At 36.6% G+C, this 26,324-nt stretch overlaps 1 protein-coding gene across 10 annotated transcripts in view; it reads left to right on the top strand.

The window, feature by feature from the left end:
- The window catches only part of gphnb (gephyrin b), a 185,951-nt gene that overhangs the window by 64,056 nt on the left and 95,571 nt on the right, over positions 1–26,324 (top strand). For all 10 annotated transcript variants that reach the window (XM_030128394.1, XM_030128405.1, XM_030128395.1 and 7 more), the window contains exons 3-6: positions 14,750–14,807; positions 14,906–14,998; positions 25,942–26,036; positions 26,154–26,220. In XM_030128394.1, coding sequence (XP_029984254.1) covers positions 14,750–14,807; positions 14,906–14,998; positions 25,942–26,036; positions 26,154–26,220 — 313 coding nt within the window. The remainder of the gene's footprint in view (positions 1–14,749; positions 14,808–14,905; positions 14,999–25,941; positions 26,037–26,153; positions 26,221–26,324) is intronic.

The following is a 26,324-nucleotide window of genomic DNA, read 5'->3' on the forward strand; positions in this document are numbered from 1 at the left end:
TATGTAATATCAAAGATTATAAAAACCTACAGTATATAACACAATTTGCATGATTTCAAGTCCAACATTGCATCTAATAAATATAGGATGTATTCTTTGAAGAGTTGAAGTGTAATACATTGCACGAATAATGATATTTTAGGTTGTTTGGATTACTGCTGCATAGACTGACTGTGCTTATGTTGGTTTCATCTGACTCTGGCTGTTGTTTGGAAGGATATACTCATGTTTACGTGCTTTTGTCATTTATTTTGATTTGATTGTGGACCCCAGGAAGACTAGTAACAGCTTGAGCAGAAGCGAAACTGGATCAAAACAAGAAAACAGTATCTGCAGTTTCCCATCAACATGCAAAGAGAAATATATCAAAATATAGTGTACAGTAGATTTTAGAGGTGTTTTTGCATGTTTTTTTTTTTTTAAATATAATGAGACTTGTTGTTCTGTAATTGGGTAAAGCTGCTTGCTCTATTTGGACAATGTTCTGAGCTTTTTTTCTTTTCTTTTTTTTTTTTTTTTTAATATTTATATTTGGTTGTAGCTGGTCCGAAAATACCATAAATGGATTTAACACATGTAAACAATATAGTTAAGAGATGTGTGTAAATGATCGATTTGTTGATTCACTAGTGCAGTTTGTTTTTAGGAGTCAGCTAATTTTAATTTTGGCTTTTCTTTGGTGGGAGATTTATGTTTATGGCACTTTTTATGCCTGACTCCACATGCTATGTAAGGTCTGAAATAAATAATATACTTATGGTTCACCCACTCCTCATTTGGTCAGTGATGAAATCATGTCAAATGGACTAATCGACTTGGTCTGATTATTAAAGTAATTAAAGTGCCCATCCCGAGCGTAGTCGTGTAACAGGGTATTATTTTGGTTTTGCTCAGTTTCATCTGATATTTTTTAGGGGAGTATTATCACTCACAGGCTAAAAATGAAGGATTCTTAATGTAGCATTTTCTCAAAATCACATCCTGATCAGGAACCTAATTAAATATGTGTATGAGTTTTAAACCAACTGGATAAAATAAATTAATTTCTACAATTAAATATTTGGATTCAAGTCAAGGGCAAAGTGTGCTTTTATGGTCTCTTAAGGAGCACTGAATTCTTTTTAATGCTGCCACAGAAAAGGAGGTAGAGTGAAGCTGAGTGATATAAAAATGCATATCTGACAGTAGAAAACAATGTTGCTTATTACATTATTTTTAATTATTTATCATCATGGTGGTTCTTTATATTGTTCCATACACAATGAAAGTAGGCAGGAATATTTGCATGACATATATGTAGAAGAAAGTTACACAGAATGGGGCATGTTCTAAAATCAACAGACAGAAAAACATCAATATGAGTAAGTACATTTTATTTGTTAAGAATATAATTAACCCATTAGGACCCAGTGTTACTTTTATGGCAGTTCCCAAATGAATTTTTCTCTCTATTTAACCTTCCTCAAATGATTTATCATCATTTATTGTAATATTATCTTCTGTATTTGAGTGAAAATCAGGTATTTTCCTGTATTTCTTGTACTGATAGTGTAGATGTTCATAAAAGTTCAGAGTAAAGTTGGGGATTATTAAATGAAAATCAGAATAAACTGAAGAAAACTTGACTTTTTCAGCAAATATATCATTAACCGAACGCTGTCATTGATCCAGCTCCATGGGTTTTACTGGTGAATCAATTTTGTAGAAGATGACGATGTTTCCATGGTAACTACGGAGCCTCTGAACGTCCAAATGGGTCATATCTGATGACCATGAAAAGATGACAAACTGTATTTTACACCGATTATTTACATGTATTGATAGGATTAGTGGACCAACAGGTATTAAGCAGTTTACAACTGTAGATGGTTTTGGCTTTGGGTCTTTATGGGTTAAAAAAAGAAGAATTTGACTTTTCCATTTGTTCATTTTATATAATAATTTGTTAAATGAATGTACAGGAGAAAAAATATTGTGATATGTTGCATCTGTATGTAATTACCTATTTAAGAATGTGAGATTTTTGTCATATTACTTTCATCTGTTGTAGAATACTTTTAGTGTTTCCAAATCTTACAATCAACAATTATCCTTTTTAGCACAGCAGGGATATGAGGATAAATGATTAGCTTGTGACATTTGATAAAAACCTCTGCTGTTGCCAGGTTGTTTTGACTGGTGAGCTTTTTGATGTTGCACACATTGGCACAGATTTCCTTCTTGCGGAGCTCTGTAGGAAATGAATGGACTTCCAGTGATTGTTGATGGTTTGCTCAGTGTGACGGCACAGTTAAAGGCTGTGTGTTTTGTGTATCTGCAGTGATATCTGTGCTACTAAAAAGCACTTGGGACAAAGGTGATGCAGGTTGCATTATGCTGTTAAACGTTAACTTCGTCTTTGTTAATGTCTGCTGTGATGGTAGCAGATGTAGACTGTGACCTCCTCTGGCCTGAGATCTTCCACGCCATGTTAATCCACACCACTCAGCTCCATCAGGTTGACCAGCCAGAACACCGTGGCCTCAATGTGCCACGGCTGCTGTGACAGAGACGCATAGAGAAAAGACGGAGAGAGTGGGGAAGAAGGGCGGCAGCGTGTGGGCCACAGCCGGACACATAACAGAATAGAATAGAATAGAATAGAATAGAATAGAATAGAATGCCTTTATTGTCATTATACATATGTACAACGAAATTATAAGAGGCAACTCTCTGGTGGTGCGTAGTGCAAAACAGTTTAAAGAAGAAAAGAAGTGTAGATATATATACAATATAAAAACAGGCATGTCACCAACCAAGAAAACAGTAGCGATAAGTATATAAAAACAGCAGAAATAAGTATAAGTATATATTAACTACAGGGTGTATAAAAAAAAAAAAAAACCTATACGTTTTGAAAAATTACCTCCAGGTCCGCATTTGATAATTTTTGGAATTTTCTTTTATGGGTGTCGGTAGGTAGGGGATTGGTGGATATTTGTTCAAATTTACAGACCCAGGTTTTCAAGCATGAGTGAGCAGGGGCAAATTTCGCAATCCAAATTAAAACTGGTTTGCGCGAAGTAGCGGTGGGATTTAAATCCGATCAAAGATCATGGGAGGGGACAACGGGCAGCCATCTTTTTTCCACAAAATTGCCAGGTTACAGCATTAACACTTTGGCCATCATGTCAATTTAATTTCTTTACCCATGGCAGCTGTTCCTGCCTTTCAATGTTAATTCAACTCGTTTAGGCCTGAAAATGTCACTGAGGACAGGCCAAGTTAGGGTTAGGGTTAGGGTTAGGGTCAGTGGTGTAGTCCAGGGTATACAGGGGTATACGGAGTCTACCCACTTATTTTTCAGTCAGCATTGGGTACAGTATCCCACTTCTAAATCCCCCTGATGTGCACCATTCAGTAGTATCTGAGTCAAATTGCCCATGTTTTCCCCTAGGATGGTGGAGCCATGACCCGCCCTACTCTGCCTCTAATTGGCTAGTACTCTGTACCTTCACTGATTAGATTGGTTAACTTTAGGCATGAGGACTGAGGAGCCAATCAGAGGCAGAGTAGGGCGGGTCATGCCGAGGAAAATGTTGCTAACTAGCACTGGCCACCTCTGGAACCTGATTGGCCACCTCAGGTGCCAGTTCCACTTCAGTTGATTGACAAGTCACTGCATGTCTCTTAAAAAGATGTGCGATTATTGGAAATGCGAATGAGAAAGGCAGAATAAACGTCTTTCAAATGAGTGACATATCGAGAGAACCTACTTTCATGGAATACATAATTCTGAGGTCAGTTTTAAGGTGGTTTCAGAATGAGTCACTGTTTTAAACTACTGGCCACATGATTGCACATTCAGAGAAGAGATGTTGTCACCATTAGTTAAAATGTGTGAGTAGGTAACGTTATCCTATGTTTGCCTCATGTTGAATACGTTCACATTCAGAAGCCAAAAACTGAGAGTATACCCACTTCTCCAGGGACCATTACACCACTGGTTAGGGTTAACCCTGTTGGACAAATATCCACCAATCCCCTACCTACTGACGTCCATAAAATATAATTCCAAAAATTATCAAATGCAGAACTGGGGTTAATTTTTCAAAATGTATAGTTTTTTTTTATACACCCTGTATAATCAACTGAGTCTCCCTCACACACACACACACACACACACACACTGGCACATACAATCAATCAGTCTGCTGAGTTTGGTATTCAGGAGGATCCAAAGTGTGTGTCAGGTGGAGAGAAAAATGATATGTGGCAAAAAAAAAAAAAAAAAAACAAGTAGCAGAAGGAGGGTCAAACAAATGATGCCACATTCAAGGACACACAGCCAAGCCAGAGGAAAGTGCGTGCGTGTGTGTAATAGTAAAAATATGCCATAGTTTTTCCCTGCATTTTTTTTGTTTTGTTTTTTTTGGGGGGGGCAAGTACTTTTGTGTGGATTCATACATTATTGTGGCCTGTCATGTATGTTTTTGTTTATGTGGTGAAAACCTTCCTCCTGCCGGGCAGCTGAGCCAAATCTGTGCCTCTGCCCTCCAGCGCTGTGTGTTGTAACAACCTTTGTCAATTTTACAAATTGTCATGGCTAAGAATAGCTAGAAGTCAATCAGATGGGTGACAGTAGGCCCAATTTCACAGTCAGGAGACAGTCAGGGGACAAAGACACACACACACACACACACACACATACTGTGCACTGCTACAGATCCAATAAGCACTATTGGCAACTCTGTGGCCTTGGGCTTTAAGATGCTGACCATTTGTTTGCAACATGAGCCTGTCTGGGGACCTCTTGTTGCATGTCATTCTCATTTCTTTTCATCACATTACTGTCAGCTGCCTAATGAAAGCACAGACACCCAAAAGTTATTCCAAAACGCCAATGCATCATTGTGCTTGAAAATAGTCAATGAATAATCCTAGAATTATTGCTAACACTTCCAACTGTGTTTACTTTTGTTATAACTGATATTGTCACGACTGGTTTTATCACTACTCCTACAACTGCTGCCACTACTGTAACTACTACAACTACTCATTTGTCAAATACAGAACAAACTGGAGGCAGAAATGAGGAATAACTTTGCTGTGTTTTCATTTAGGTCTCTTCAAACTGTTTCGTTAATTTTGTAAGTTTGTCTTGTAACTATTCAAACAATCAGTGTTATCGATGTTTCGGACACTTTGTTCAATATTAACTTTGGCATATTGTCGGTCTCTGTAGATCTAGTGAGTTTCAAAGACTGTCTGTGTGGGTTTTGTTCGACTTCAAGTAGCATAAGTGTAGAGTTTTTAGTCACATGTGAGGAAAGATCAGTTTAAAACTCCTCTTTTGGTCAGTGACAGTGATGATGCTCAATGCAGATTAAAACTTGTGATTGTAGTTTTCTTTATAAAGTAAACCCATAAAGTTGGAATAAAATATTTTTAGCTCTTCTTGTGACAATGTGACTTATTCTTGATAAATAAAGTCTAATTGGGGCTATATACATCATCATTGCACTGTCAGATCACACACTACTGATGTGTATAAATAGGAATAAAAAGAGGTATGCATTACGACTTTATGGGTAACAGTGCGTTATGCACAATTTTATGTTTTATTTATGTGATTTTATTGTAACATGTATATATAAATACTTTTATAAATGATTATAGACTATAAATCAATGCTCAGAGGGTTATTTTTAATGAGAGTATTAACTTTTTTTATGCAATCTGTTACAGATTAAGAGGTTGACCATTCGCAGATTTTCAATAGTCAATATAACAAGCAAGAAAAAGCTGATGATCTCTTTCTCTCATATTCAAAGTAATAAAGATCTGTCAAACAAATAGATCTGGAATTGAACATTAAACTATCTGCAACCAGTTGGGAACATTTTTAATTTTTCTTTTTTTCTTTTTTTTTTTTTTTTTTAGCTTTATAATGTACTCTGTTGCCCATAAAGTTAGAATAATTTACCTTTCAGACATATTCCCCTTTTTCTTCCTATTTATACACATCAGTAATCACCTTTTGACCTGGTGCAATGATTTCATACTGAGTCCCAGTTACACTTTATTAAGACTAAATTACATTGTCATGAAAACAGGTAAAAAATATTTTATTCCAACTTAATATCCAACAAAATGTATCATACTGTTGACTATATTGTCTACTGCCAATAATTTGTAAAACAACTTATAGATGCTGATTGATCCTTGAAAATAATTTATCGGCCTATCTCTCATACAGACTAGGTAAATATAAGGTATAGAAGTAGACCGATATATTTATTTTTTTGATATCGGCTATCGGTCTTAATTAATTAATTAATTAATTTATTTATTTTTTGAAAGCCGATATTTGATCAGCAGTAAAAATATTATAGATATTTGATCAGGCACCTGTGTGGGCAGCACTTGAAGTTCAATAAATGTTAAAAGAGTGCTATGTGTAGTAATAATTTCATTCATATTGCTGCATAAAAATCTTAATTATCTGAGAGTTTCAGTTGTATTTTATGGTCAATGTGCTCTTTTAAAAAAAAATCGTCTTTAAATATCGGCCATCAGCTGACCAAATTTTTAAAAATCGGCATCAGTCTTAGAAATCGGTCGACCTCTAATAAGGTTGTGGCAGAAATATTTGTTTTAATCAAAGGCATGTAGCTTGTTTCATTCATATTACTTTTCTCCTTATCTGATCCATATTATCCCTATTACTCCGATGTCAATGTTGTATTGTCATGTTCTATATATGAGCTTTTAACCAAAAACAATATATTTGCATATAAACCTCTGAGCGCCTTCATTTTCTTAATCTGCAAGGTAATTATATATTTTGCTAAGATTTATTTGGTAGTTTAATTGCATTAACACTGTTATGTGTAACTATATACTCCCTGCTGTTATCACTGTTAGTGATACTTAAGAATACTGTTAAAAAGCTGATAAAAATCCCATGAGAATATTTGATTTTCCACCTCTTGAGCATATTTGTCACCACAAAGTCAAACAGCTTCGTGCCAGTACAGTCTCAGTCTTTCGGCGGTTACCTGCAAACCTGAATTTGGGTTCGCAAGTAAATGAAACATGCATGAGCAGTGTCACTGATCTGAACTGTGTTGTTTAAATATCTAATGGTTAAAGAAATGAAGTCTGATAAATACAGAATGTGATGTATCCTGGATGGTTTAGAAAACGAAGAGAGGAAAAAGCGGTCGGGAGAGGCTGTCAGCGATGGCAGATATGAACCATGATGACATTTATTCTGTAAATAAATAGGATGCTTGTGGGGTGGAGTGGTCTGCAGAATATTTTATAGTGGGTGTGTATGAGCGCGTGTTGCTGAGGCTACGTGCGCGTTGTTGTTTAGTGCCTGTGAGTGGAATCATGGGAGTGGGACCCCACGCTGAGCACTCAGAGCTCTCATCACGGTAGGGGTTTGAAGAGGTGGGCTAGTCCACTCCTCCCTCTCTTCCTCCTCCACCTCCACCTCCTCCTCCATCCTTCCATCCTTCCATCCTTCCATCCTCCCCTCGATCAGCTAACATGTTGAGAGGTGACCCCTTGAGAGCTTTCCTGCATATGGACGAAAGCAACAACTCTGCTGTAAATGGGCTCGGCTCCATGCTACTACTCGGAGCGTGGAGATGGCCAAGGCTCTTCTCTCCTTTACCGGATGGAGTGTGTGTGTGTGTGTGGAAGCGAGGGAAAGAAAGAGAGAGTGAGATTGAGTGCTCTGTACAAAGAGCTTGTATTATTAATGAAATCACCCTGGCAGATGGGTCTCATCTTGGAAGTGTCCCACAACCACTGAGATTTGCAGCTGGCTCACATGCACACACACTCTTCCCTGCTCTTGTTAAGTGTGCCCCTCGCAGTCTATCCCTGCATTTTCTCACTCTTTTCACTCTGTGCCACTCTCTCATTCTGTCTTTCTCTCTTTATCCTCTCCTCTGTGCTCGTCTTTTATTCATAGAAAGATTTGGCCGAGGCATCCAGGCTTTCAGGCCAAAACTACTGCCATGCTCTACCCCCACGCCGCCCTGCCTCCCTCCACCTGCCCCACTCTTCCCCCCCTGTCTATTTCTTCCTCCACCCGCATCAGGATTTGTCCACACCTCAAGCAAAAAGCATTTATTCCTGTCTGACTACCTCTACCTTGCAGTTTGATAAAAGAGCTTTATGTTGTAACCCCTCACAGCGGAAAAAGACATAGACGGGTGTTGGAAATTAAAACGTTGCTGTTCCTTTCTATCAATTCAGATACCTATGAAAATACAGTCAACATGTATTTATATGCACATATAATGTATTAACTGCTCAGTATTTTATAACCTGGTGTCTCTTTGGGGACACTTTTTTGTGTGTTTCACATAAAACTTTTCATTCTTCTCTTTGCTGTATTTTTTATTTTCGCTGTATTTGGATTGATAGATTGTGACAATAGACAGGAAAGGCGAGGGAGTTTGAGAAGGGATGAAGTATAAGAAAGATTTGAACCTGTATTGTTGTGGTACGTGGTGAGCAACCCAAAGAGAAAGTATTCATTTCTGGCATGTCTATACTTGGAGTGTTATGAGCAGTAATTTGTCAGTTTAAAGCATTTAAAAACATGTATCTACTGTATATCAACCAAAATTGCTGCCATGTAAGTGGATTTTTTTTTTTTTTTTAAGACTGTTTGCAATGTGTAAGGTGATATTCCCATTCCTGATTTTACCAACAAAGCTTTGAATTCATCTGATTTATTGTTTGTTTAATCAATGGAAAACATAGTCAGTGGAAGATAGAAGTTATGTAGCTTTTGGAAATTCTTACAGTGTCTTTGTCAACCGTTATCAAACAGTATAGAAAGACCTGAAAATATATAGAAAGAGCTGAAAATATGACTGACACAATTATCACAGTACATACCAAGGTTATAATATTCATTATAGTTTAGTTTTATCTAGTTTTGACTTTTTTTTCTCGAATTCAGTTAGTTTTAATTAGTTTTTAGAGCAGGTTGCTAGTTTTGATTAGTTTTTGTTTTTTTCTAAATGCTTAGTTTTAGTTCAGTTTTAGTTTTTTCCATATCTTTTATCTTTCTCACCGTCATATTCAAATAAATCCCATACAGGACTTTGCTGCTTTCTCCCAACTTTAGTCTCCATGTTGCCAGGTAGATGAGAAAACAACTCTAAACGACAAGTGATGAGAAGTGTCGAACCGTGAAGTACCGAATGGTGCCACCAACTAAACTTGCTCGAGGGAAAAAAATCGATTTCATATCAATCCGACATTGACAAAGATGAAAAGGAAGGGAATTTTATCCATAAGTTTTAAATGTTTTCGTTTTCTAAGCGCACAATACAGTTTCAGTTAGTTATCGTTTTTTCTTTTAATTATAGTTTTTATGTATTTCAGTTAATGAAAAAATTTTTTCAATTCTAGTTTTCGTCATTTCGTTAGTTTTCGTTAACGATAATAACCTTGGTGCATACCTTATGTTATGTGTGTTATGCTCTGTGGTGGAAGGTAACCAAATAGCTTTACTCAGATGATGTTATTTGTGATTTAGTGATTTATTCCAGACATGCAATGAAATTTAATATATGTGAACGAGCAAAACAAATAGTAATACAACAATCAACAATGAAGACAATCTTAGGCTATGTTCAGACTGCAGGCAAATGTGACCCAAATCTGATTTTTTTGCCCATATGTGACCTGTATCCAATCTGTTAAAGACAGTTTGAACAGCACAAATCCAATTTTTTCAAATCCAACCCAGGCCATTTTCATATGTGGTCCTAAATCTGATACGTATCTGATATTTTCCAATGCGACTTCAGTTTGAATGGAGTTCCCTCATATAAAAACTCTGAAATTCAACATTTGAACCTTAGTGTGTAATTGGAAGACCTAAGAAGACTTTATTACAGTTGTGAATTTTTAAAAAATGTTTATTGTCATGTAGAAATTCAAAGTTAATGAAGTTACCATATTTGGTTCCTTACCTATTAGTGGTTCAAGAAGTCTTTATAAAAAGAAAAACACATCTAAGGTGAAGGGAAAATGTATTTTAGAACATTTGAATGCCACTTTTCTAACATTAGACCAACATAAGTGCTGATCCAGACCCCTGTCCACATCCACATTCTCCCTTTGAACATCATTCCTTACATTAGTACCATTCCTTCATGGTACCTAACAAAGCAGGTACACTCACTGTTCATGCGGAGGTGGACCTTACAGACCCTGTAGACCACATTGGACCTGAGATTGGTGACTCACTGTCCTCACTGTAACTGTTGCTGTCACTGTCTTGTATTTTCTGCAGAAATTACCAAAAATAGTCACTTGCCCGATAAAGTGTTAAGACACCACTAGTGAGGCTGCATTTATGGTCTGACACACAAATGCCACATATATATATATATATATATATATATATATATATATATATATATATTCATGTACACAGTATCTATTACATATCTAGATCTGTATTAAATAAGATGAAATGTACAGCTCATATTGGGGGTGTATAGATTGAGATACACACAAACACAAGACCACCAAATTAACCCTATAACGCCAAATGTATCATTTAATACATGAGTTTTGAAGCCCTCTACATGATCAGCGTGATATTTTATTTCTTGAAAAACCTGATGTATATAATTAGATACATGCAATACACAGATAATCCACCAGGGGGGAGGAATTCATTCACCAGAGGCCTTTCCAGTGGCACTACAAGATTGTCAGGAGGCAGAACTTTGCCAATTTTGAAAAGGAATTACCAATTTGTTAGACATGTTTGTATTATATTATGTTTTTGTTTGTTCAAAAATAATAATATTTGCACATTGAGACCTGATGTATCAAATATGAAACAAAATTCTAAATCATACATGGAAATTGATATTTGAAAAAAAAAAATTTCGGTTGTTCAGAAAGACCAATAATGGCTCTGGTTTCAAAGAACTGGAAAATTCTGTCAATGATTTAATGCTTCAGGCTTTACAGGGTTAAATATAGTTTAATGCAAACATCCATAAGTGCATTAGTGTATTTTTGTGCTCATGTGCATCAGTTGTTTGAACATATTTAAGCTGACAGATCTGTTGTCAGCACATCGTAAATCACAGAATTGGAGTCTAGCCTATAGCACAACAAAAGCTAAATGTGATGTGAATTACTGTGTATATACTGTTTAACTATATATTGACATACACACACACAGATATACTGTTCATGAATATAGTATATTGTAGTCCAGAAACACACAACTTCCTCTACACACACTCAAAAAATGTCTAGTCAACACCATATTGCTCCTTTGCGTGTGCCAGTGAATTTTTATGCTTCTGTTTTTTGTAACTATTGGGGATTGCCATTTTTGTACAAACTCTCACACACTCTCACGATGAACAACACAGCAACTAGAGGCTTCAGACAGGAGGGGTTGCCTAGGAAACGGTGGGAAGGAACCCTAGTTATTTGTGTTGAGCATATTTTCATTTGGGCTGAAACAGAGAGGCATAAAAACCCCAGGAGAGGGAGAGAGGTGATTTGTCCTGACAGCTCCTTTACTCTCCCGAGGTGTAACACAGACACACAAACACATAAATGGACGAATGCACATGCATGAACACATAAACACACACACACACAAACACATACAGAGATGCCAAACCTCCCCTCCCCTCCTTTCCCCTCCCCTACCGAGCCCATCAAGATAAGTAAATCACTCGTGCCATCACAGGAATGTCAGCAGGGGAGAGGTTGTGTGTGATGTTGTTAGTGGAAGTTCGTGGGTGCTCAGTAGCCCTACATGTGCAGCGTTTCATGAAAAAGTGCTTAAATGATTCCTTCTGACTTGTCTGCATGTTTTTTTTTTAGAGACAGACAGCTTCCCATGCTTGGATTCCATGCACTTGCTGCAGTATTTTGGTGTTGTCTTGCTTATAGCGTGTCTCTCTCTGCTGCTGCTGTTGCTGCTGTTGCTGCTGTTGCTGCTGTTGCTGCTGCTGCTCCATCATCGCTCAGCTCGGAAACTGAGCAGAGCCGATGGATTTGGTGAATGATATCTCCACGGAGCAGAATTCACTCTTTGTAACTCACTGTGTGAATAGTCAGAGGTTTCCGTGTGAGTAAAAGCATCTCGGAGGCAGGAAAAAAAAAAAAAAAAGAGGATGCTTTAATGTTGGCAGAGTTCATGGGTATTTGTCTGAGGAAGGGTATCATGGTGTTTAAGTGTCTGACGCGCAGGGGAAACATGATGCAGTCGTCTCCCAAAAATAGCGCTCCTTTAAAAAAAGAAAAGGGTTACATAAGGGGTGTCTGTGCAGAGCCTTCACCTTGAGCCTGGGGTTGTTGTTTTTTTTAGGGTGTCATACCCACTTTGGCCACAGGAGGTCACCGTGGCTCGATGTTTAGCAGCACTTCTGTCCTTGTCAGAGCTCCCTCTCCAGTGGGCCGCCCTGCGAAAAATCCTTTCAGGAGGGGATGTTCAAGGGCATTCTCTATCCTCATTATTACTGTTATATCTCTATACCTCATACTTTCTCCTGCCTTACTTTTAGTCTTACCCTGCTGTCCTGTATTACGTCTGGTCTTCTTTGACACTTGAAATACACCGTTAGAGTCTACGTCATGTTCGCTCTGTCAGTATTTTCACTGTTTTGCTTGTCCTTAAATGACACGCGTATGATATTTAAAGACACCCCTCAGTCAAGATATATGAGACAATAAAATACTCTGCACTGATTATGAGTTTAGTGTGGCTTTACGACAAAAAAACAAAAGTGACCTTAAAAATTGGTTTCCTCCAGCGTCATTGTCAAGTGTGGATCTCTAATTGTTCAAATGTTTTATCATTTATATGTATCACTACATATAAATGCGCTATTTTTATATAGACCTGGTTCATAGGTATACGTACTGTTTTACATATATATACATACTGTTATTCATAGTAATACATACTGTTAATATTGTTTATACTGTAAATTGCGCCTATTCATGTTTTATCCAGTTTTATTTTTTATTCTGCTAAGCTCTAGTTTTATGTTACTTTGTTAAATTGTAATTTTTTTTATTATATTATCTTTTTTTTTTAGTTTTTGTAATTTCATACCCGCTCTATTCTTATTTCTGTAGCAATAGTAAACACTATTCTGTTCTATTCTATTCTATTCTATTCTATTCTATTGATGTTTCCTCTTTCAGTCAAAGCCCACTTTCATTTATTGCACACTGATTGTTTTGGATTTCCACAATGCACCTGTAAAAGTTCACAGTTGAGTCCACTCTGTTTAATATCATATGTTTTAAGAACATACAGATGAATGTGAGAAATTTGTCAAAATATCCAAAATGTGATAACTGGGAGAGTTTAAAAGTTATGCCACAGTTTGTGTTTGTCGGTGGGTTGTAACGGTTTTAATTCTGACCTCTGACATGGTTCATATTGTATCTCCTGAGTGAACCCCCTATAGAAGCCACTAATGTGATAACAGCCGATAACGTAATAATGGCCAATAATTTAATACATTTTTAAATATTGAATAGTTTAGATCAGTGGATGCTTTTGGTTGCTGGTCGCTGTTTGGGTCTTTATGGGTTAAAGAGTTGGAGACATTTATCACATTCATAGTAGCAGAATGTAATGAAATACTTAGAATTGATTATGTACTTGTAGAAGCCAATATCGTTATAACGACCCATAACAAAATAAATTTGCCATTTTTAAAATGTAATAGTCCAATAACATAATAACTGGCCAATAACGTAATAAAAGTTCTGAACTGATAATGTCATAACTTTTGGCCACTAACGTAATAACTTATTACGTTATTGGCTGGTTATTACGTTATGGGCCTATAACATTTTCAAAATGGCAAATTTATTACGTTATCAACCGTTATTACATTATCGGTTGTTATTTCCATTATTGGCTTCTACACTACCCTTACCTCTAATACACAGGTGTCAAACATTCAGCCCGGGAGCCAAATCCGGCCCGCCAAAGGGTCCAGTTTCCCTTGGGATGAAGTTGTGAAATGCAAAAATGACACTAAGACATTAACAGTCCTTTTAGTTCAGGTTCCACATACAGAACAATTCAATCTCAAGTGTGCAGGAGCAGTAAAATACTATCATAATAATCTATAAATACTCACAACTCCAATTTTTTTTTCTCAGTAAATGTAAATATTTTCATGTATTTACACTAAAACAAGTATAATTTCACAAAAAAATGTGAATAACCTGAACAAATATGAACAACCTGAAACATTTTAAGAGAAGTAAGTACAATGTTAACAATATTCTGCCTGATATTAAATGTTCTGTGTATTTGTATTTGTAGACCCGCTGTGATCTGTAAGTTATAATGAACATGGGGAAATGATAAACTGAGGCAGAATACTGTTAAAATTACACTCATTGTTTCAGTTTGTTCATGTTATTCACATTGTCTGAAAGGATAGTTTGTAGATGTAAACATTTTCATTGTTTAATTTTACTTTTTTCACTCTAAAATATAGAGAAAAGTTTGGAGTTGACATTATTTATATATTATTATGTTATTATTTTACTGGTTGGGCCCACTTCAGATCAAATTTAGCTGAATGTGGCCCCTCAACTAAAATGAGTTTGACACCCCTGCTGTAATACCTTAAACAAGACAAAGACAAGTACATCCTTCTGCACAGGTGATTGAATGTATGGTATGTATGTGTGATCTGATGACTCTCTCTTTTGTCAGGTTGGGGGGTATGATTGCGGCCTACAAGATAGTACCAGATGAAATAGATGAAATTAAGGTATGTACAGTCTATAATCTGTGTATTTAACATTATATCTGTAGTGATGATTTACTTGTAACTGAAGGTAACCATTTGTGTGTTTTTGTGTGTGACAGGAGACATTGGTGGATTGGTGCGATGAAAAGGAACTTAACCTCATCTTAACCACCGGAGGCACCGGGTTCGCCCCAAGAGACGTCACACCAGAGGTGGGTTTTCATTTGTTTCTCTCAATATTTTGCCCCGTATGTTTAATTTAATTTGTTTTTAATTAGAAAGTCCAGCTGGATATTGCTAAATGTGGGAAACAGGCATTATTTGTTGACATAGTATTGTACATATTGCAGGATTTGTCTGGCACAGAGAAGTAACAACAGTGTACCGCTCCAGTGGAATAAGTCCTCACTCAGTACTTGCTAGTTTTAACACATTTTTCTGCTGATGTGTTTTCCTTATGTTCAGCATATCTTCCTATTTGCTATAACCCCCGTCATGAAAATGCAACCGAGCTGAATTTAATGGTTTGTGGTTTTAACAAAAACTGTAAACTATAAAATTAACTTGACGGCTGCAGTAAAGTGTAAACACAAATGTTACATAATTATTAAAAGGAGAGGAAGCTGCTCGGCTGAAAAGGGGGGTGGGGGGGTGGGGGTGGGTCACATGAGGGAAGTGATGTTAATCCAGTGTCCTGGCTTCACTCGTGTAGCTAACGTGTCGGTCTTTTTATGTCTCAAAGGGAAAAGCTGTTGAAGCAGATCTGTTTGCTCTTTTCCGACACCTCAGCTAGTTTTTGCTGATTACACATGTATGTTGTAGCGCTGATTAACACACAGCGTAATTAACCCCAGAGTCACATGGGAAATAAAGAGGCAGAAAATACATGCTTACCTTAAAAGAATAAATATATCTTCATGTTTCAAGTAATTTAGAATGAGTGACAGGTTTTAGTACAGATATTTCTGACTTTTTTTTTTTTTTGTTTGTTCCAAATTTTGCACAAAATAGCATCTTCTCTAATTATTTGCTTAAATATCGCTACAAACTCAAGATATATGAGCATTAGGGTGTAGTAGTGATAGTAAAATAATGTATTTCTTTCTGTATTAACATTCTCTTTTTTTGGTTTTTGTTTATTATCAGTATCTTCTGTCTTAACTGTTATATCTCATTCGTTGCTTGGAGAAATTCTTGAAATAATTTTGATAGTTAACTAAATAAATTGTGCAGACAGACATGAGATTTTATGCAAGTGCATCTATTGGTACTTGCCATATCACATGTCACTGATGTCATTTCATTCACATTTAACATGAACATATAACAGACAGTTACAAACCCATATATACACACAGTACGATGTGTATCCATGCGTGCTAATACAATGAATATATTTCTTTCTCAATCATTCTGAACGAAGTATTTTAGATTATTCATCCTATTTCTAACCTCCATGGCTGCTACGTGTAGTCAATCAACCACACAAACACACACACATACACACACATTACACACAATTTGGCAGGGGATGAGCTGGTTCTCAGCAGTATCATTGGTCCTCATCAATCATGGGAGACAGCAGCAACCTTCCTGGAAGGGGGAAGACACGTACACACTGTAGTCACTGATAATACCTGCTATCTGATTCAAACCTAAATGCTGGAGACAAGGATATCTCTCCGTCTGTCGGTGTGTTCGAAGGGTGAACGAGACACGTGGAACTGTATTCTGCTTTAACTGCAACCGAGACATTTTCATGACATTAATCAAATGGATTTTGAACATTTTTGTTTATTATGTGGCAATTATGTCACTGTTCCTTAAACTATCCCAATAAGAAAACGTCCTCAGTATTTAAATTAATAAGACCTAGAGCTGCACAATATATCGTTTGAGCATCGTCATCGCGATGTACGTGTACGCAATAGTCGCATCGCAGGTCCTGCAATGTAGGAGGCAAATGAAGTCAATGTGTTCTCATCTAATTTCATGGGTACGTGACACACACTGCACGCAGCGATCGGCCAATCACAATTGTTCTTAATCAGTTTGGAGTGAGTCGCTGGTAACAACATTGAAAATTGAGCAACGAACCAGAGAAAAATCACCGTAAATGAAGGCTTAGTGCCAAAAAGAAAAGCAACGTCAGTTATCTGGAATTATTTCGGCTACAAGAAGGATGATACTGAAACATGTTCTGTGTTGATAGTGCCTTGCACCTGTCGCCACAATGACAGGAAATACAACTAACTTGTTTGACCATTTACGTCGGCACCACACAGCTGTTATATCCTCCTGAGTATTTTTTCTAATCAGGATTTTAAAAAATCGCAATGTCAGTTTTTTCCAATATCATGCAGCCCTAATAAGAACTCCATTTCCACCTTGATTTCCATCAACAACTTTACTGAACTATTCAAATGGAAACTATCAAAAGGCTGTGAAGTAATCAACTACTGCACATGCAAATATTACTGAAATCTTTATTTATGTTCTCATTGGTTTCCACAAACTACCCTTTAATAAATGTGTTTCAGAATAGTTTACAGTATTGTACTCTATTTGCACCATGCGTGTTTTCATCCCTTATTCCCATCTTTATTAGATTTTTCTTTGCTTTATCCTGAGGTCATTATTTCTTAATATGTGCAACATACTGTATGTGTTGATGTCAAATAGATGTGACAGGCTGGAGCAGTGATTGAAAAAGCATATAAAAGCTTTGCAAAATCAATTCTGTGTATGCTGCTGTTGTGCATCTGTGTATAGTTTCTGCCTGATTTCAGATTCTAATGTTATTAGTCACACACACGCGCACACATACACACACACGCACGCACACACACACACACACACACACACACACACACACACACACACACACACTATACGCGTATGATGTGAAGTAAAATGCTTTTTCTCTGTCAGCAAGATAAGAATAAAAGTGGAATTAATGTAAGCTAAAATTTTACATGATTAAACTCAGATTAGTTACTAAATAGAAATTGAAGAACAGAGAAAAAAGAAAACTGTATGGTTATTTTTGGAGTAAACGCCAAGGTTGTGGATTTTCTGAGCAAAATAATGGATAATGAAATATAAAATGCTGTTTTTTTGTTTGTTTGTTTGTTTGTTTTTACATATAATTACCTTCTCAAACTTCAATTTTAGCCTTGATTTATCATATTTTCCCATAAATAGAAAATACTCATATTATTTGGTGACGTTGTTTTGTTGTTTTACCTAGATGTTGATGCTGCACCAAGAAAACTGTACAATAAAGGGTCTGAAGTGGCTCCCTTACTGTTATTCGCCAAACATGAGATGCATACTTGATGAGTTGCTTACCTCAAGCAAGTACATTGATTTTTTGGTAATTAGTCTATAGAGCAGGAAGCTTGGAGGATGTATAGAACATGTCTGCTCCAATGTTCAATTGGCATTTTCTTTTGTTGTTTTTTTCCCAACAAGAAAGCTTTTTTCCAGTCTATACATTTAATCGGGACATGTATCTTACCATAAGTACTGTAACAGAAGTATTTATGAGACGTGATGCCGCATTTAAGAAAATAACACTATGGATTTGTATTTTAAGAATATACTGGACCAAGGGAGAGTATTCTGATTACATTTTGTCTGTAGTTGCACTATTAATTGAAGTGCAATCACACTGTCAGCCTCTACAATTATGGGATTTAAAATCCCAGTGTGTGCATCTTGATATTTGGATCCAGCGACATTGAACAGATGTAAATACTATATAAGAAGTAGAGATGCACCGATACCGATACCAGTATCAGGTATCGGGTCTGATACTCAGTGTATGTACTTGTACTCGTACTCGTAAAAGTACTCAGATACAACTACACTGATACCACTTACAGCAGCGGGACTTTCACAATTAAGTGCAACAGGTACGCGGCGTAGGAGTAATGTCAGCAGTGTGGAGATTTTTCAAAATAAATGACGGTGACAAAAGTAACGCTGACTGCAAGTAACGTTAAAGACGCAGATGGATACGGACGGAGCGTTCTGTCCGTCCTCTGCGTACATTCCATCCGTTTTCCAGGTGCTCGCGGATGCGTACCCAGACGGAGAATAACACCGGGAACTGTGGAGGTAGAGTATCTGTTCAAAGAGCGACTGTGTGAGTTAGAGAAAAACTACTGACATATTTATGACAACTACCCTCATCAATATCAACATTAGTATCCACATTAGTATTACCTCCTCTGTTGTCACCATGCTTATTATTACTGACTTTCTTCTTCTTAAAAAACTTTACTTTTCTTTGTGGTATTTGTCCAGTATGGTTAATTAAGAGTGGCGCCCCCTGGTGGATGGATTGAGAAACGCTCATTCCAACACGTTAAATGTCAGTAGCAGCACTTTGTTCCAGTCAGACTAATGACAACGACAATAAAGCACATTTTCAAATGTAACTAAGAACTGTAATGGTATTATTAAGTACTCATATCGGTACTTGGTACTCAAATGTAAGTAGTTGTTATCGGTGCATTCCTTGTAAAAAGTACTTTTTTTTTTTGTAGTTTAACTTAGTATAATTGAGGCAGGTAAACTACACATTTGGAAATGAGTAGACTCACATCATACTTGCGGTGTTGCCTGCAATATGTTTTTTGTCACCGCCTTAGTCCTTCTCCTGCCTTAGTGATACATTGACTCTCTTATATTGTGTGCATTAAGACATAGCCATTCTTCCTGTTCGTTGACTTCCATAAAACTTTATTTATTTCTATGTGAGCAATTGTATACAGCACTGCGCCACCTACATTAACAGATACACACAGAGTGGAGAAAATACTACCCATACCCAGCCTTAAATCAAGTCCACGCTTAATTTCAAAGCATATCACAATGAACTGTTGAAACCCGCAAACCCATCTCCCTCCTCCTCCAATCAGTGACTTTATATGATTTGAGGAGGTATAAATCCAGCCTCACCCTTCCTTCGTTCTCCGTCTTTTCCCCCTTGTTTCTATCTATCTCACCCCTCCCCGTACTCTTCTCCCTTCTCTTTATCTCTTCCTTCCCTCTCTCCTGAGTCCATGCCCACGATGTTCATCGGTGGCTCCTCTGCTTTGAAGTCCTTTCCCTCCCCTCTGCCTCACTAATGGTGCGTTTGAAGTGTCACTCAACTCAAGGGCACCCAACACACACAGCTGGAGAAGAGAGCTCTCTGCTATCTATCTATCTGCATCTACCACAATCTTCACATATGTACAGTATATACACTCCTGCATAAACAAATGCATATGTTGAATGTCTTTGAAAAGAGATGCCAGATGTGTCAACCATACCCACTGTATCTGGAAACTGCTTGTGTCCTTGCTTAATAACACCTGACCATCCAAATAATTTAAGGCCTCTAAAGTGTAAAATATGAGAAATAGCAAGAAAAATTAGATCAGCATTAATTTTGTTCCTAGATTCATAGAGTTTATTGCGCTAGATGCAAAAACAAGGGTTAAGATATTCACCCTACCCCCAGGCTAACTTATAACTAAGAGCAAGGTTTCCACAGTAACAGTCAGGAGCATTTACTAATGAGTGTCACCAGGAGGAAAAACCATCAAGACTATCCTGAGTCGGACCGAGGAGGTATCAGAAGTGATATTCACTGCCAAGTTGTTGTGCTAAGATTATGAAGCAAGTTAAACCCACTAAAGATAAAAACAAAAACGCTTAAAGTGTACCTGTACTGGTCATGCTTATGAATTTAATTGTGCTTTGTGTATTACTTAAAAGCAAAAGAGGCACAAATTCAGGAAAAAAAAAACCAAAAACGCCATAAATGTACCACAATGGACCTTTTTATTAGATTAATCACATGTGAGAGTAGAATTTATGGGAGGCAGCCATTGCCAGAAGTAAGTTACGAGCTGTCGTTGATTCCGGGTGATCAAGTGCAAGTAAACAAGCAGCAGTCAGTGAGTGAGATTGAGTGGATTTCAGGGATTTCTGTGCTTGCTGTTTGTGCAGCTGTAAGCGTTGCACTCCACCATTGTCCTAGAGATGTGACCCAGCACTGGCTAATAATGTGTCATCTAATGCCGCATTTCCACTACATGGAACCAGCTCGACTCGACTCGGCTAAACTCGACTCTGGTACCAGGTACTATTCCTGGTGACCGCTTCCATTACAGGATACTACCAAATTTAGACTATCTGGATGTCATAGTGATGTGGTGCTTTACTTCTGAGTTGTCTGCTTAGAGAGTTGCTGATAAACTTGCTTGTTGCGTGTTGTATCGTCAAGCTCATGCAAAATTTTTATGTCAGCCACCAAAGACTGAATCTCCTCGATCGACCATGGTGTAGTTTTACAGGCTGTCATCATGTGGATTAACCTACCGCTATGTTTACTGCCAACTTCCACATCTGTTTTTTTGAAAATGGAGGGTCACAGAGACAACTCTCTGACCAATCAGTGGTCTGCAGTGTTTACACGTCACATTTTAGTATCTGTTCCCCAGTCCTGGAACCTTGGCGGAGGTGATACCAAAAAACTAGTATCAGGTACCAGATTCCAGGTTCTTTTTCGTAATGGAAACGCAAAAAAGCCGAGTCGAGTTGAGCTGGTACCATGTAGAGGAAACGCAGCATTAGACTGGTGTCTGCTGCATGGGGTCAGTAACCAGTCCATCACAGCCCAGGTAATCGGACAAATCAACGACTCTGTGTCACTGCCAAAACTGGAACAACCCATGAAGGAGGCAACATGTCACTGACCATGTGTGACTGATGGAGCAGTGACTTAGTACTCATGCGTACTTGACAACAGGCTATGACAAAAGTTACTCGACAGAACTGCTACCATTATACAAGATCTTTTGAAAAAGCTACCGATGAAAATTCACTACATGTACCCTTTAATGCAGCAGATAGATCTGAAGTCTGTCTGTTAAGAGCTTACATATATATATATATATATATATATATATATATATATATATATATATATATATATTCTTTATTTAACCAGGTAAAAAGCCTCATTAGATTGCAAATCTCTTTTCCAAGAGTGACCTGACTATGAAAAGGAGCAGAACACACAGTTTTGGACAAGACAAGGTCTAATCAACACATAATACAAAAAAACTTACAATCGATAGTTACAAAGCAATCATTTGTGCAAGTTTAAAAACAGTTACATTGACCAAGCTCACTGATTTTACGCTTCTTTAAAATAGCTTTAAATTCACCTCAAGTCACAAGTTCAGATATCTTAATCATTGTTTGTGTTTATGAAAGTAGTTTTAGACCAGTCTTAATATTTCTCTTACATTAGTCTGATCCAATTTAGAAAGTTATCTCTAATCCATGCTGTTGTTGAACATCTTAATAAATCAACCTTTTTTTTTTTTAATGGCAATATACTGTCAGCATGTTGAACTTCGATGGTTTTTGCTCACTTACGTCCTTTCCAGGCTGACTTGAAACAAAGATCTTTGCTACAACTGACCAAAGAGAGAGGAAAACAGAGGTCATAGGTCAAGTGAGGTTGCTTGTTATTAAGTCATAGGTAACTATCCAGATCGTGAATGAAGAGTTACAGTATGATCATTGTTAATCCCTACCACATTAACTCTGTTTCTCCAGATTACCTTTGTAGTATACCATACCTTAGTTTTTCCTCTAAAATATCCTTCAACTTCGCATAAAAGTTTCACAGTGAAATGTGAGCTGAGAGATCTTTATCCGTTTATCTGTTATCCTGTCTATATTAATATGAATAGTTTGCAAAACTAACATTTAATTGCATGTTTGGGCCTTTTGTCCACAAGTGGTGCTAAAATGTAGATGTTTTAATGTGGAGATCCAGTTTATATGCACCTATGTAGACAGGGAAACAAAAAATTTTAAAATGATGATGTTACACCCACATTCACACATAAATATTGTTGATTTATGTGATGATTCTGTACCTGAAACAATGAATGTAGGTCATATAGGTATCTAGTATAAGTCGAGTCATATACAGTAAATCATTGTCAGTGTGGATACATTTATTTATTTATGTATGTATGTATGTATGTATGTATGTATGTATGTATTTATTTATTTATTTATCTATCTATTTATCAGGGACAACTACAGAACAACTGATGTTTAGTACAGAGAGTATATAACATTTTGGTAAGTCGCAACTCTGGTCCCTGGTTGGGCTTTTCAAGAAAGAAATACATTTACAGCCAACAGAAAAGACAATATAAACGATAATATAAGCAAAGAATATAAAAAAATTACCATCTTCTTAATACAATATGAACACAAACACACACTATAAAAACAGTCGAGCTTATTATCATTTTGGGAGACACGTTATGATGTTTTGGCAAAGACAATACTATATACATATATATATATATATATATATATATATATATATATATATATATATATATATATATATATATATATATATATATATATATATATATATATAAATTATAATCTAAATAAATACTTCATATAACAATACTTGAAAAACCTAAACCAACACTTTTAATGTTTTTTACTGTAAGTTTGTAAATTTTGTTGCTGTTAAAGTTCATGATTGACTAAAGCCTCTGTCTGCTGCCTTTAATGTTATTGTCAATCCATGGTGTCCACACTTTAAAGTTCACAGGAAATGAGCGACAATGTTTTTCCTGAGCTTTTCTTCTATTTTCTTGCAGTTTTTGTGTTCTAATGGTGCATGGAAACACCACAAGACCACACCAGTTTGAACTACTGTCGAGACTGGGCCTCTTATCAAAAGTGTCATACACAACTGATATATTTTTTTCTTAATTTACCTTGAGATTCTACTCAAAATAATCAAGAACTTTGTATTTATGACCATTATTTAAGATCTTACCAATAGCAAACATCTATTTTTTGAGGCTGAATCCGGGTCTTTCTTTTAAATCCAATGTTGTATTCAATATTAAACTGAAAGCTTAATCGCACAAACTGACAGAGAAAGACATACTGTATTGCTGTATTGGTTTTAAAGACTGGATCAAATCTTGATTGCTAATGGGAGATGTAGAATGGGAGGAGAGAGGTCAGATAAGGATTTTTTTAGTCTTCTGACCGTTGAGATTGTGCAAGAAGGATTGTAAATCAATATCTGAAGGGCAGTCATGATGTTTTGAGTCCAGACATGCATTCAGGAGGGAACTGTGGGAATGTTATTAGTATTTCCTGGATGTCTTTTCCAGTGTTCACAGCATTACATTTTAACAAATTTCCTTTTTTTTTCAGCAGGTAACATTTTTAACTTTTTTTTTGTTGTTGTTGTTCATGATCGCTGTGAATTTTGATGTGTCATTTCCAGACTTTGTAAATCACTCGAGCTTTATCAACACAGTATTCCTTATGCGAATTTAATCTGTGATTATATAAATCTTTTTATGTCTCAAGTGTTACTTTTTTCTCATTTTTTATGCACGATAAAGATTTTATTTCCTTTTTTTTTTTTTTTCCCTGTCTTTCATTAAAGTGTCATAACTTTTAATGACTGTTATTTCAGGAAGGAGATGGTTTTGGCTTTATTTTAGTTCCACTTCTTTATTATGCCATTCTTATCTCAGCCCAAAAAGAGAGGACATCATAGCTATTGTATGTTTTTTCTGTAAATTTCTTTCTTTCACTACAATATGTAATGGTTTAATTCTTCTTTTACTTATTTTCCCTCCAGAGAAACCCTTCAATTTTAATGCACATCAGAGTTCTTTTCTCTAAGATTTTTTTTTTTTTTTTTTTTTTTACCTCGGCCAAGGAGGTTATGTTTTCATCTTGGTTTGTCTGTTTGTCTGTCTGTTTGTTTGTCTGTTAGCAAGATAACTCAAAAAGTTATGGACAGATTTTAATGAAATTTTCAGGAAATGTTGATACTGGCACAAAGAACAAATTATTAAATTTTGGTGGTGATTGGGGGGGATGGGGGGGGCAGACTTTTTGTTTGTTTGTCTGTCTGTTAGCAAAATAACTCAAAAAGTTATGGACGGATTTGAACCCTTTCATGCATAATGGTTACTCCAGTGGACAGTTATTCTACAGCTGTTCTCTTGTATACTTTATTTTATATGTATATTGTATTTTTATCTTTTGTTGTTTTAGTTTCATGTCAGCCAACACTGTGGATGCTTATGCATCATCCCTAACACTGCAATTTATACCATTACTGTAACTTTGCTGTTCTTGATAAACCTGATCTGCAGTAACATGTTTGAGTGTAAATCAATTGTTAGTTGTTAGACTGTAATTAACAGTTCTTTTTTTTTTTTTTTGGGGGGGGGGGGGGGGTTAAACAGTTTTTTTTTGCATATTATTTCCATGAAATGAGTAATAACTAGTATTAGAATATGTTAAAATGTGAGAAAACATCAGATTAGCAGCATTAAACATGTTTTTATTTCATTGTTTTCATATCATTTTCTGATATTGGGTTTTAAATACTTGTTTCTTTGCTTCAAGAATATAATGCATGGTGTAGCAGGGACATTTTTGTAAATCCATGAAAAAAAAAACAACTCAATTGTATTGTTTTTTTCATGCCTAAGGAGGAATAAAACACTAAAAAAACAAAACAAAACAAAACTCAGCTAAGGTTCTCATAATACATGCATGAAAGGGATAATGAAATTGTCAGGAAATGTTGATACTGGCACAAGGAACAAATGATTAAATTTTGATGGTGATTTGGGGGGGGGGGGGGGCTGATGTGCCTTGGTGGAGGTCTCTGAGTGCTTTTCTAGTTTCCATTGTGTGTTTGGTTTGTTGAGAATCAAACTACTTACATTGAAATGGAGTCACACCTATTAGCCGTTTTCCAACGTCAGAGTGAAATCTGTGTTGTTTTTGTTTTGTCTGTACATGGTATTTGCCAGTCAGCAGTCATATCTTTATATAAACTATCCTCCAGTTTGACTTTGACTACACTCTCACTGGCAGTGAATAATGCAGTCTGGTTTTCTTTGAGGACAAACAACACAAGTTCCAGCAGGATTATTGCTCTCCCCTTTCCAAATGAACTGAGTTGGAGGAATAAAGATCCTTAAGGTGGACACTGGACACATGCCTAGTTAAACTCTGATGACACTAATGGTCTAAACCTCACCTTTGGGTGTCCTCTCTCCAGGCCACTAAGGAAGTGATAGAGCGCGAGGCTCCAGGGATGTCTCTGGCAATGCTGATGGGATCCTTAAACGTCACACCGCTAGGCATGCTTTCCAGGTCAGACACATATTCTGTCACGTAACACAACCAAAATATGCACAGCCTGTCTGTCAAAAACATGCATTCTCTTGCTATTCATTTATTCAAACCTTTCTCTGTATTTGTGTGTCACAGACCAGTGTGCGGTATCCGAGGGAAGACGCTCATCATTAACTTACCAGGAAGCAAGAAAGGCTCCCAGGTAGGATGGTACATACTATGGAGCAGATACTTTTGATGTATCCGTGACAATTTATCCAAAAACTGCTGCTGTAAATAGTTGTTTTTCTTTGTTCCTTTATTGAG

This window comes from Sphaeramia orbicularis, chromosome 24 (genome assembly GCF_902148855.1).
Source record: "Sphaeramia orbicularis chromosome 24, fSphaOr1.1, whole genome shotgun sequence".
Taxonomy (NCBI): domain Eukaryota; kingdom Metazoa; phylum Chordata; class Actinopteri; order Kurtiformes; family Apogonidae; genus Sphaeramia; species Sphaeramia orbicularis.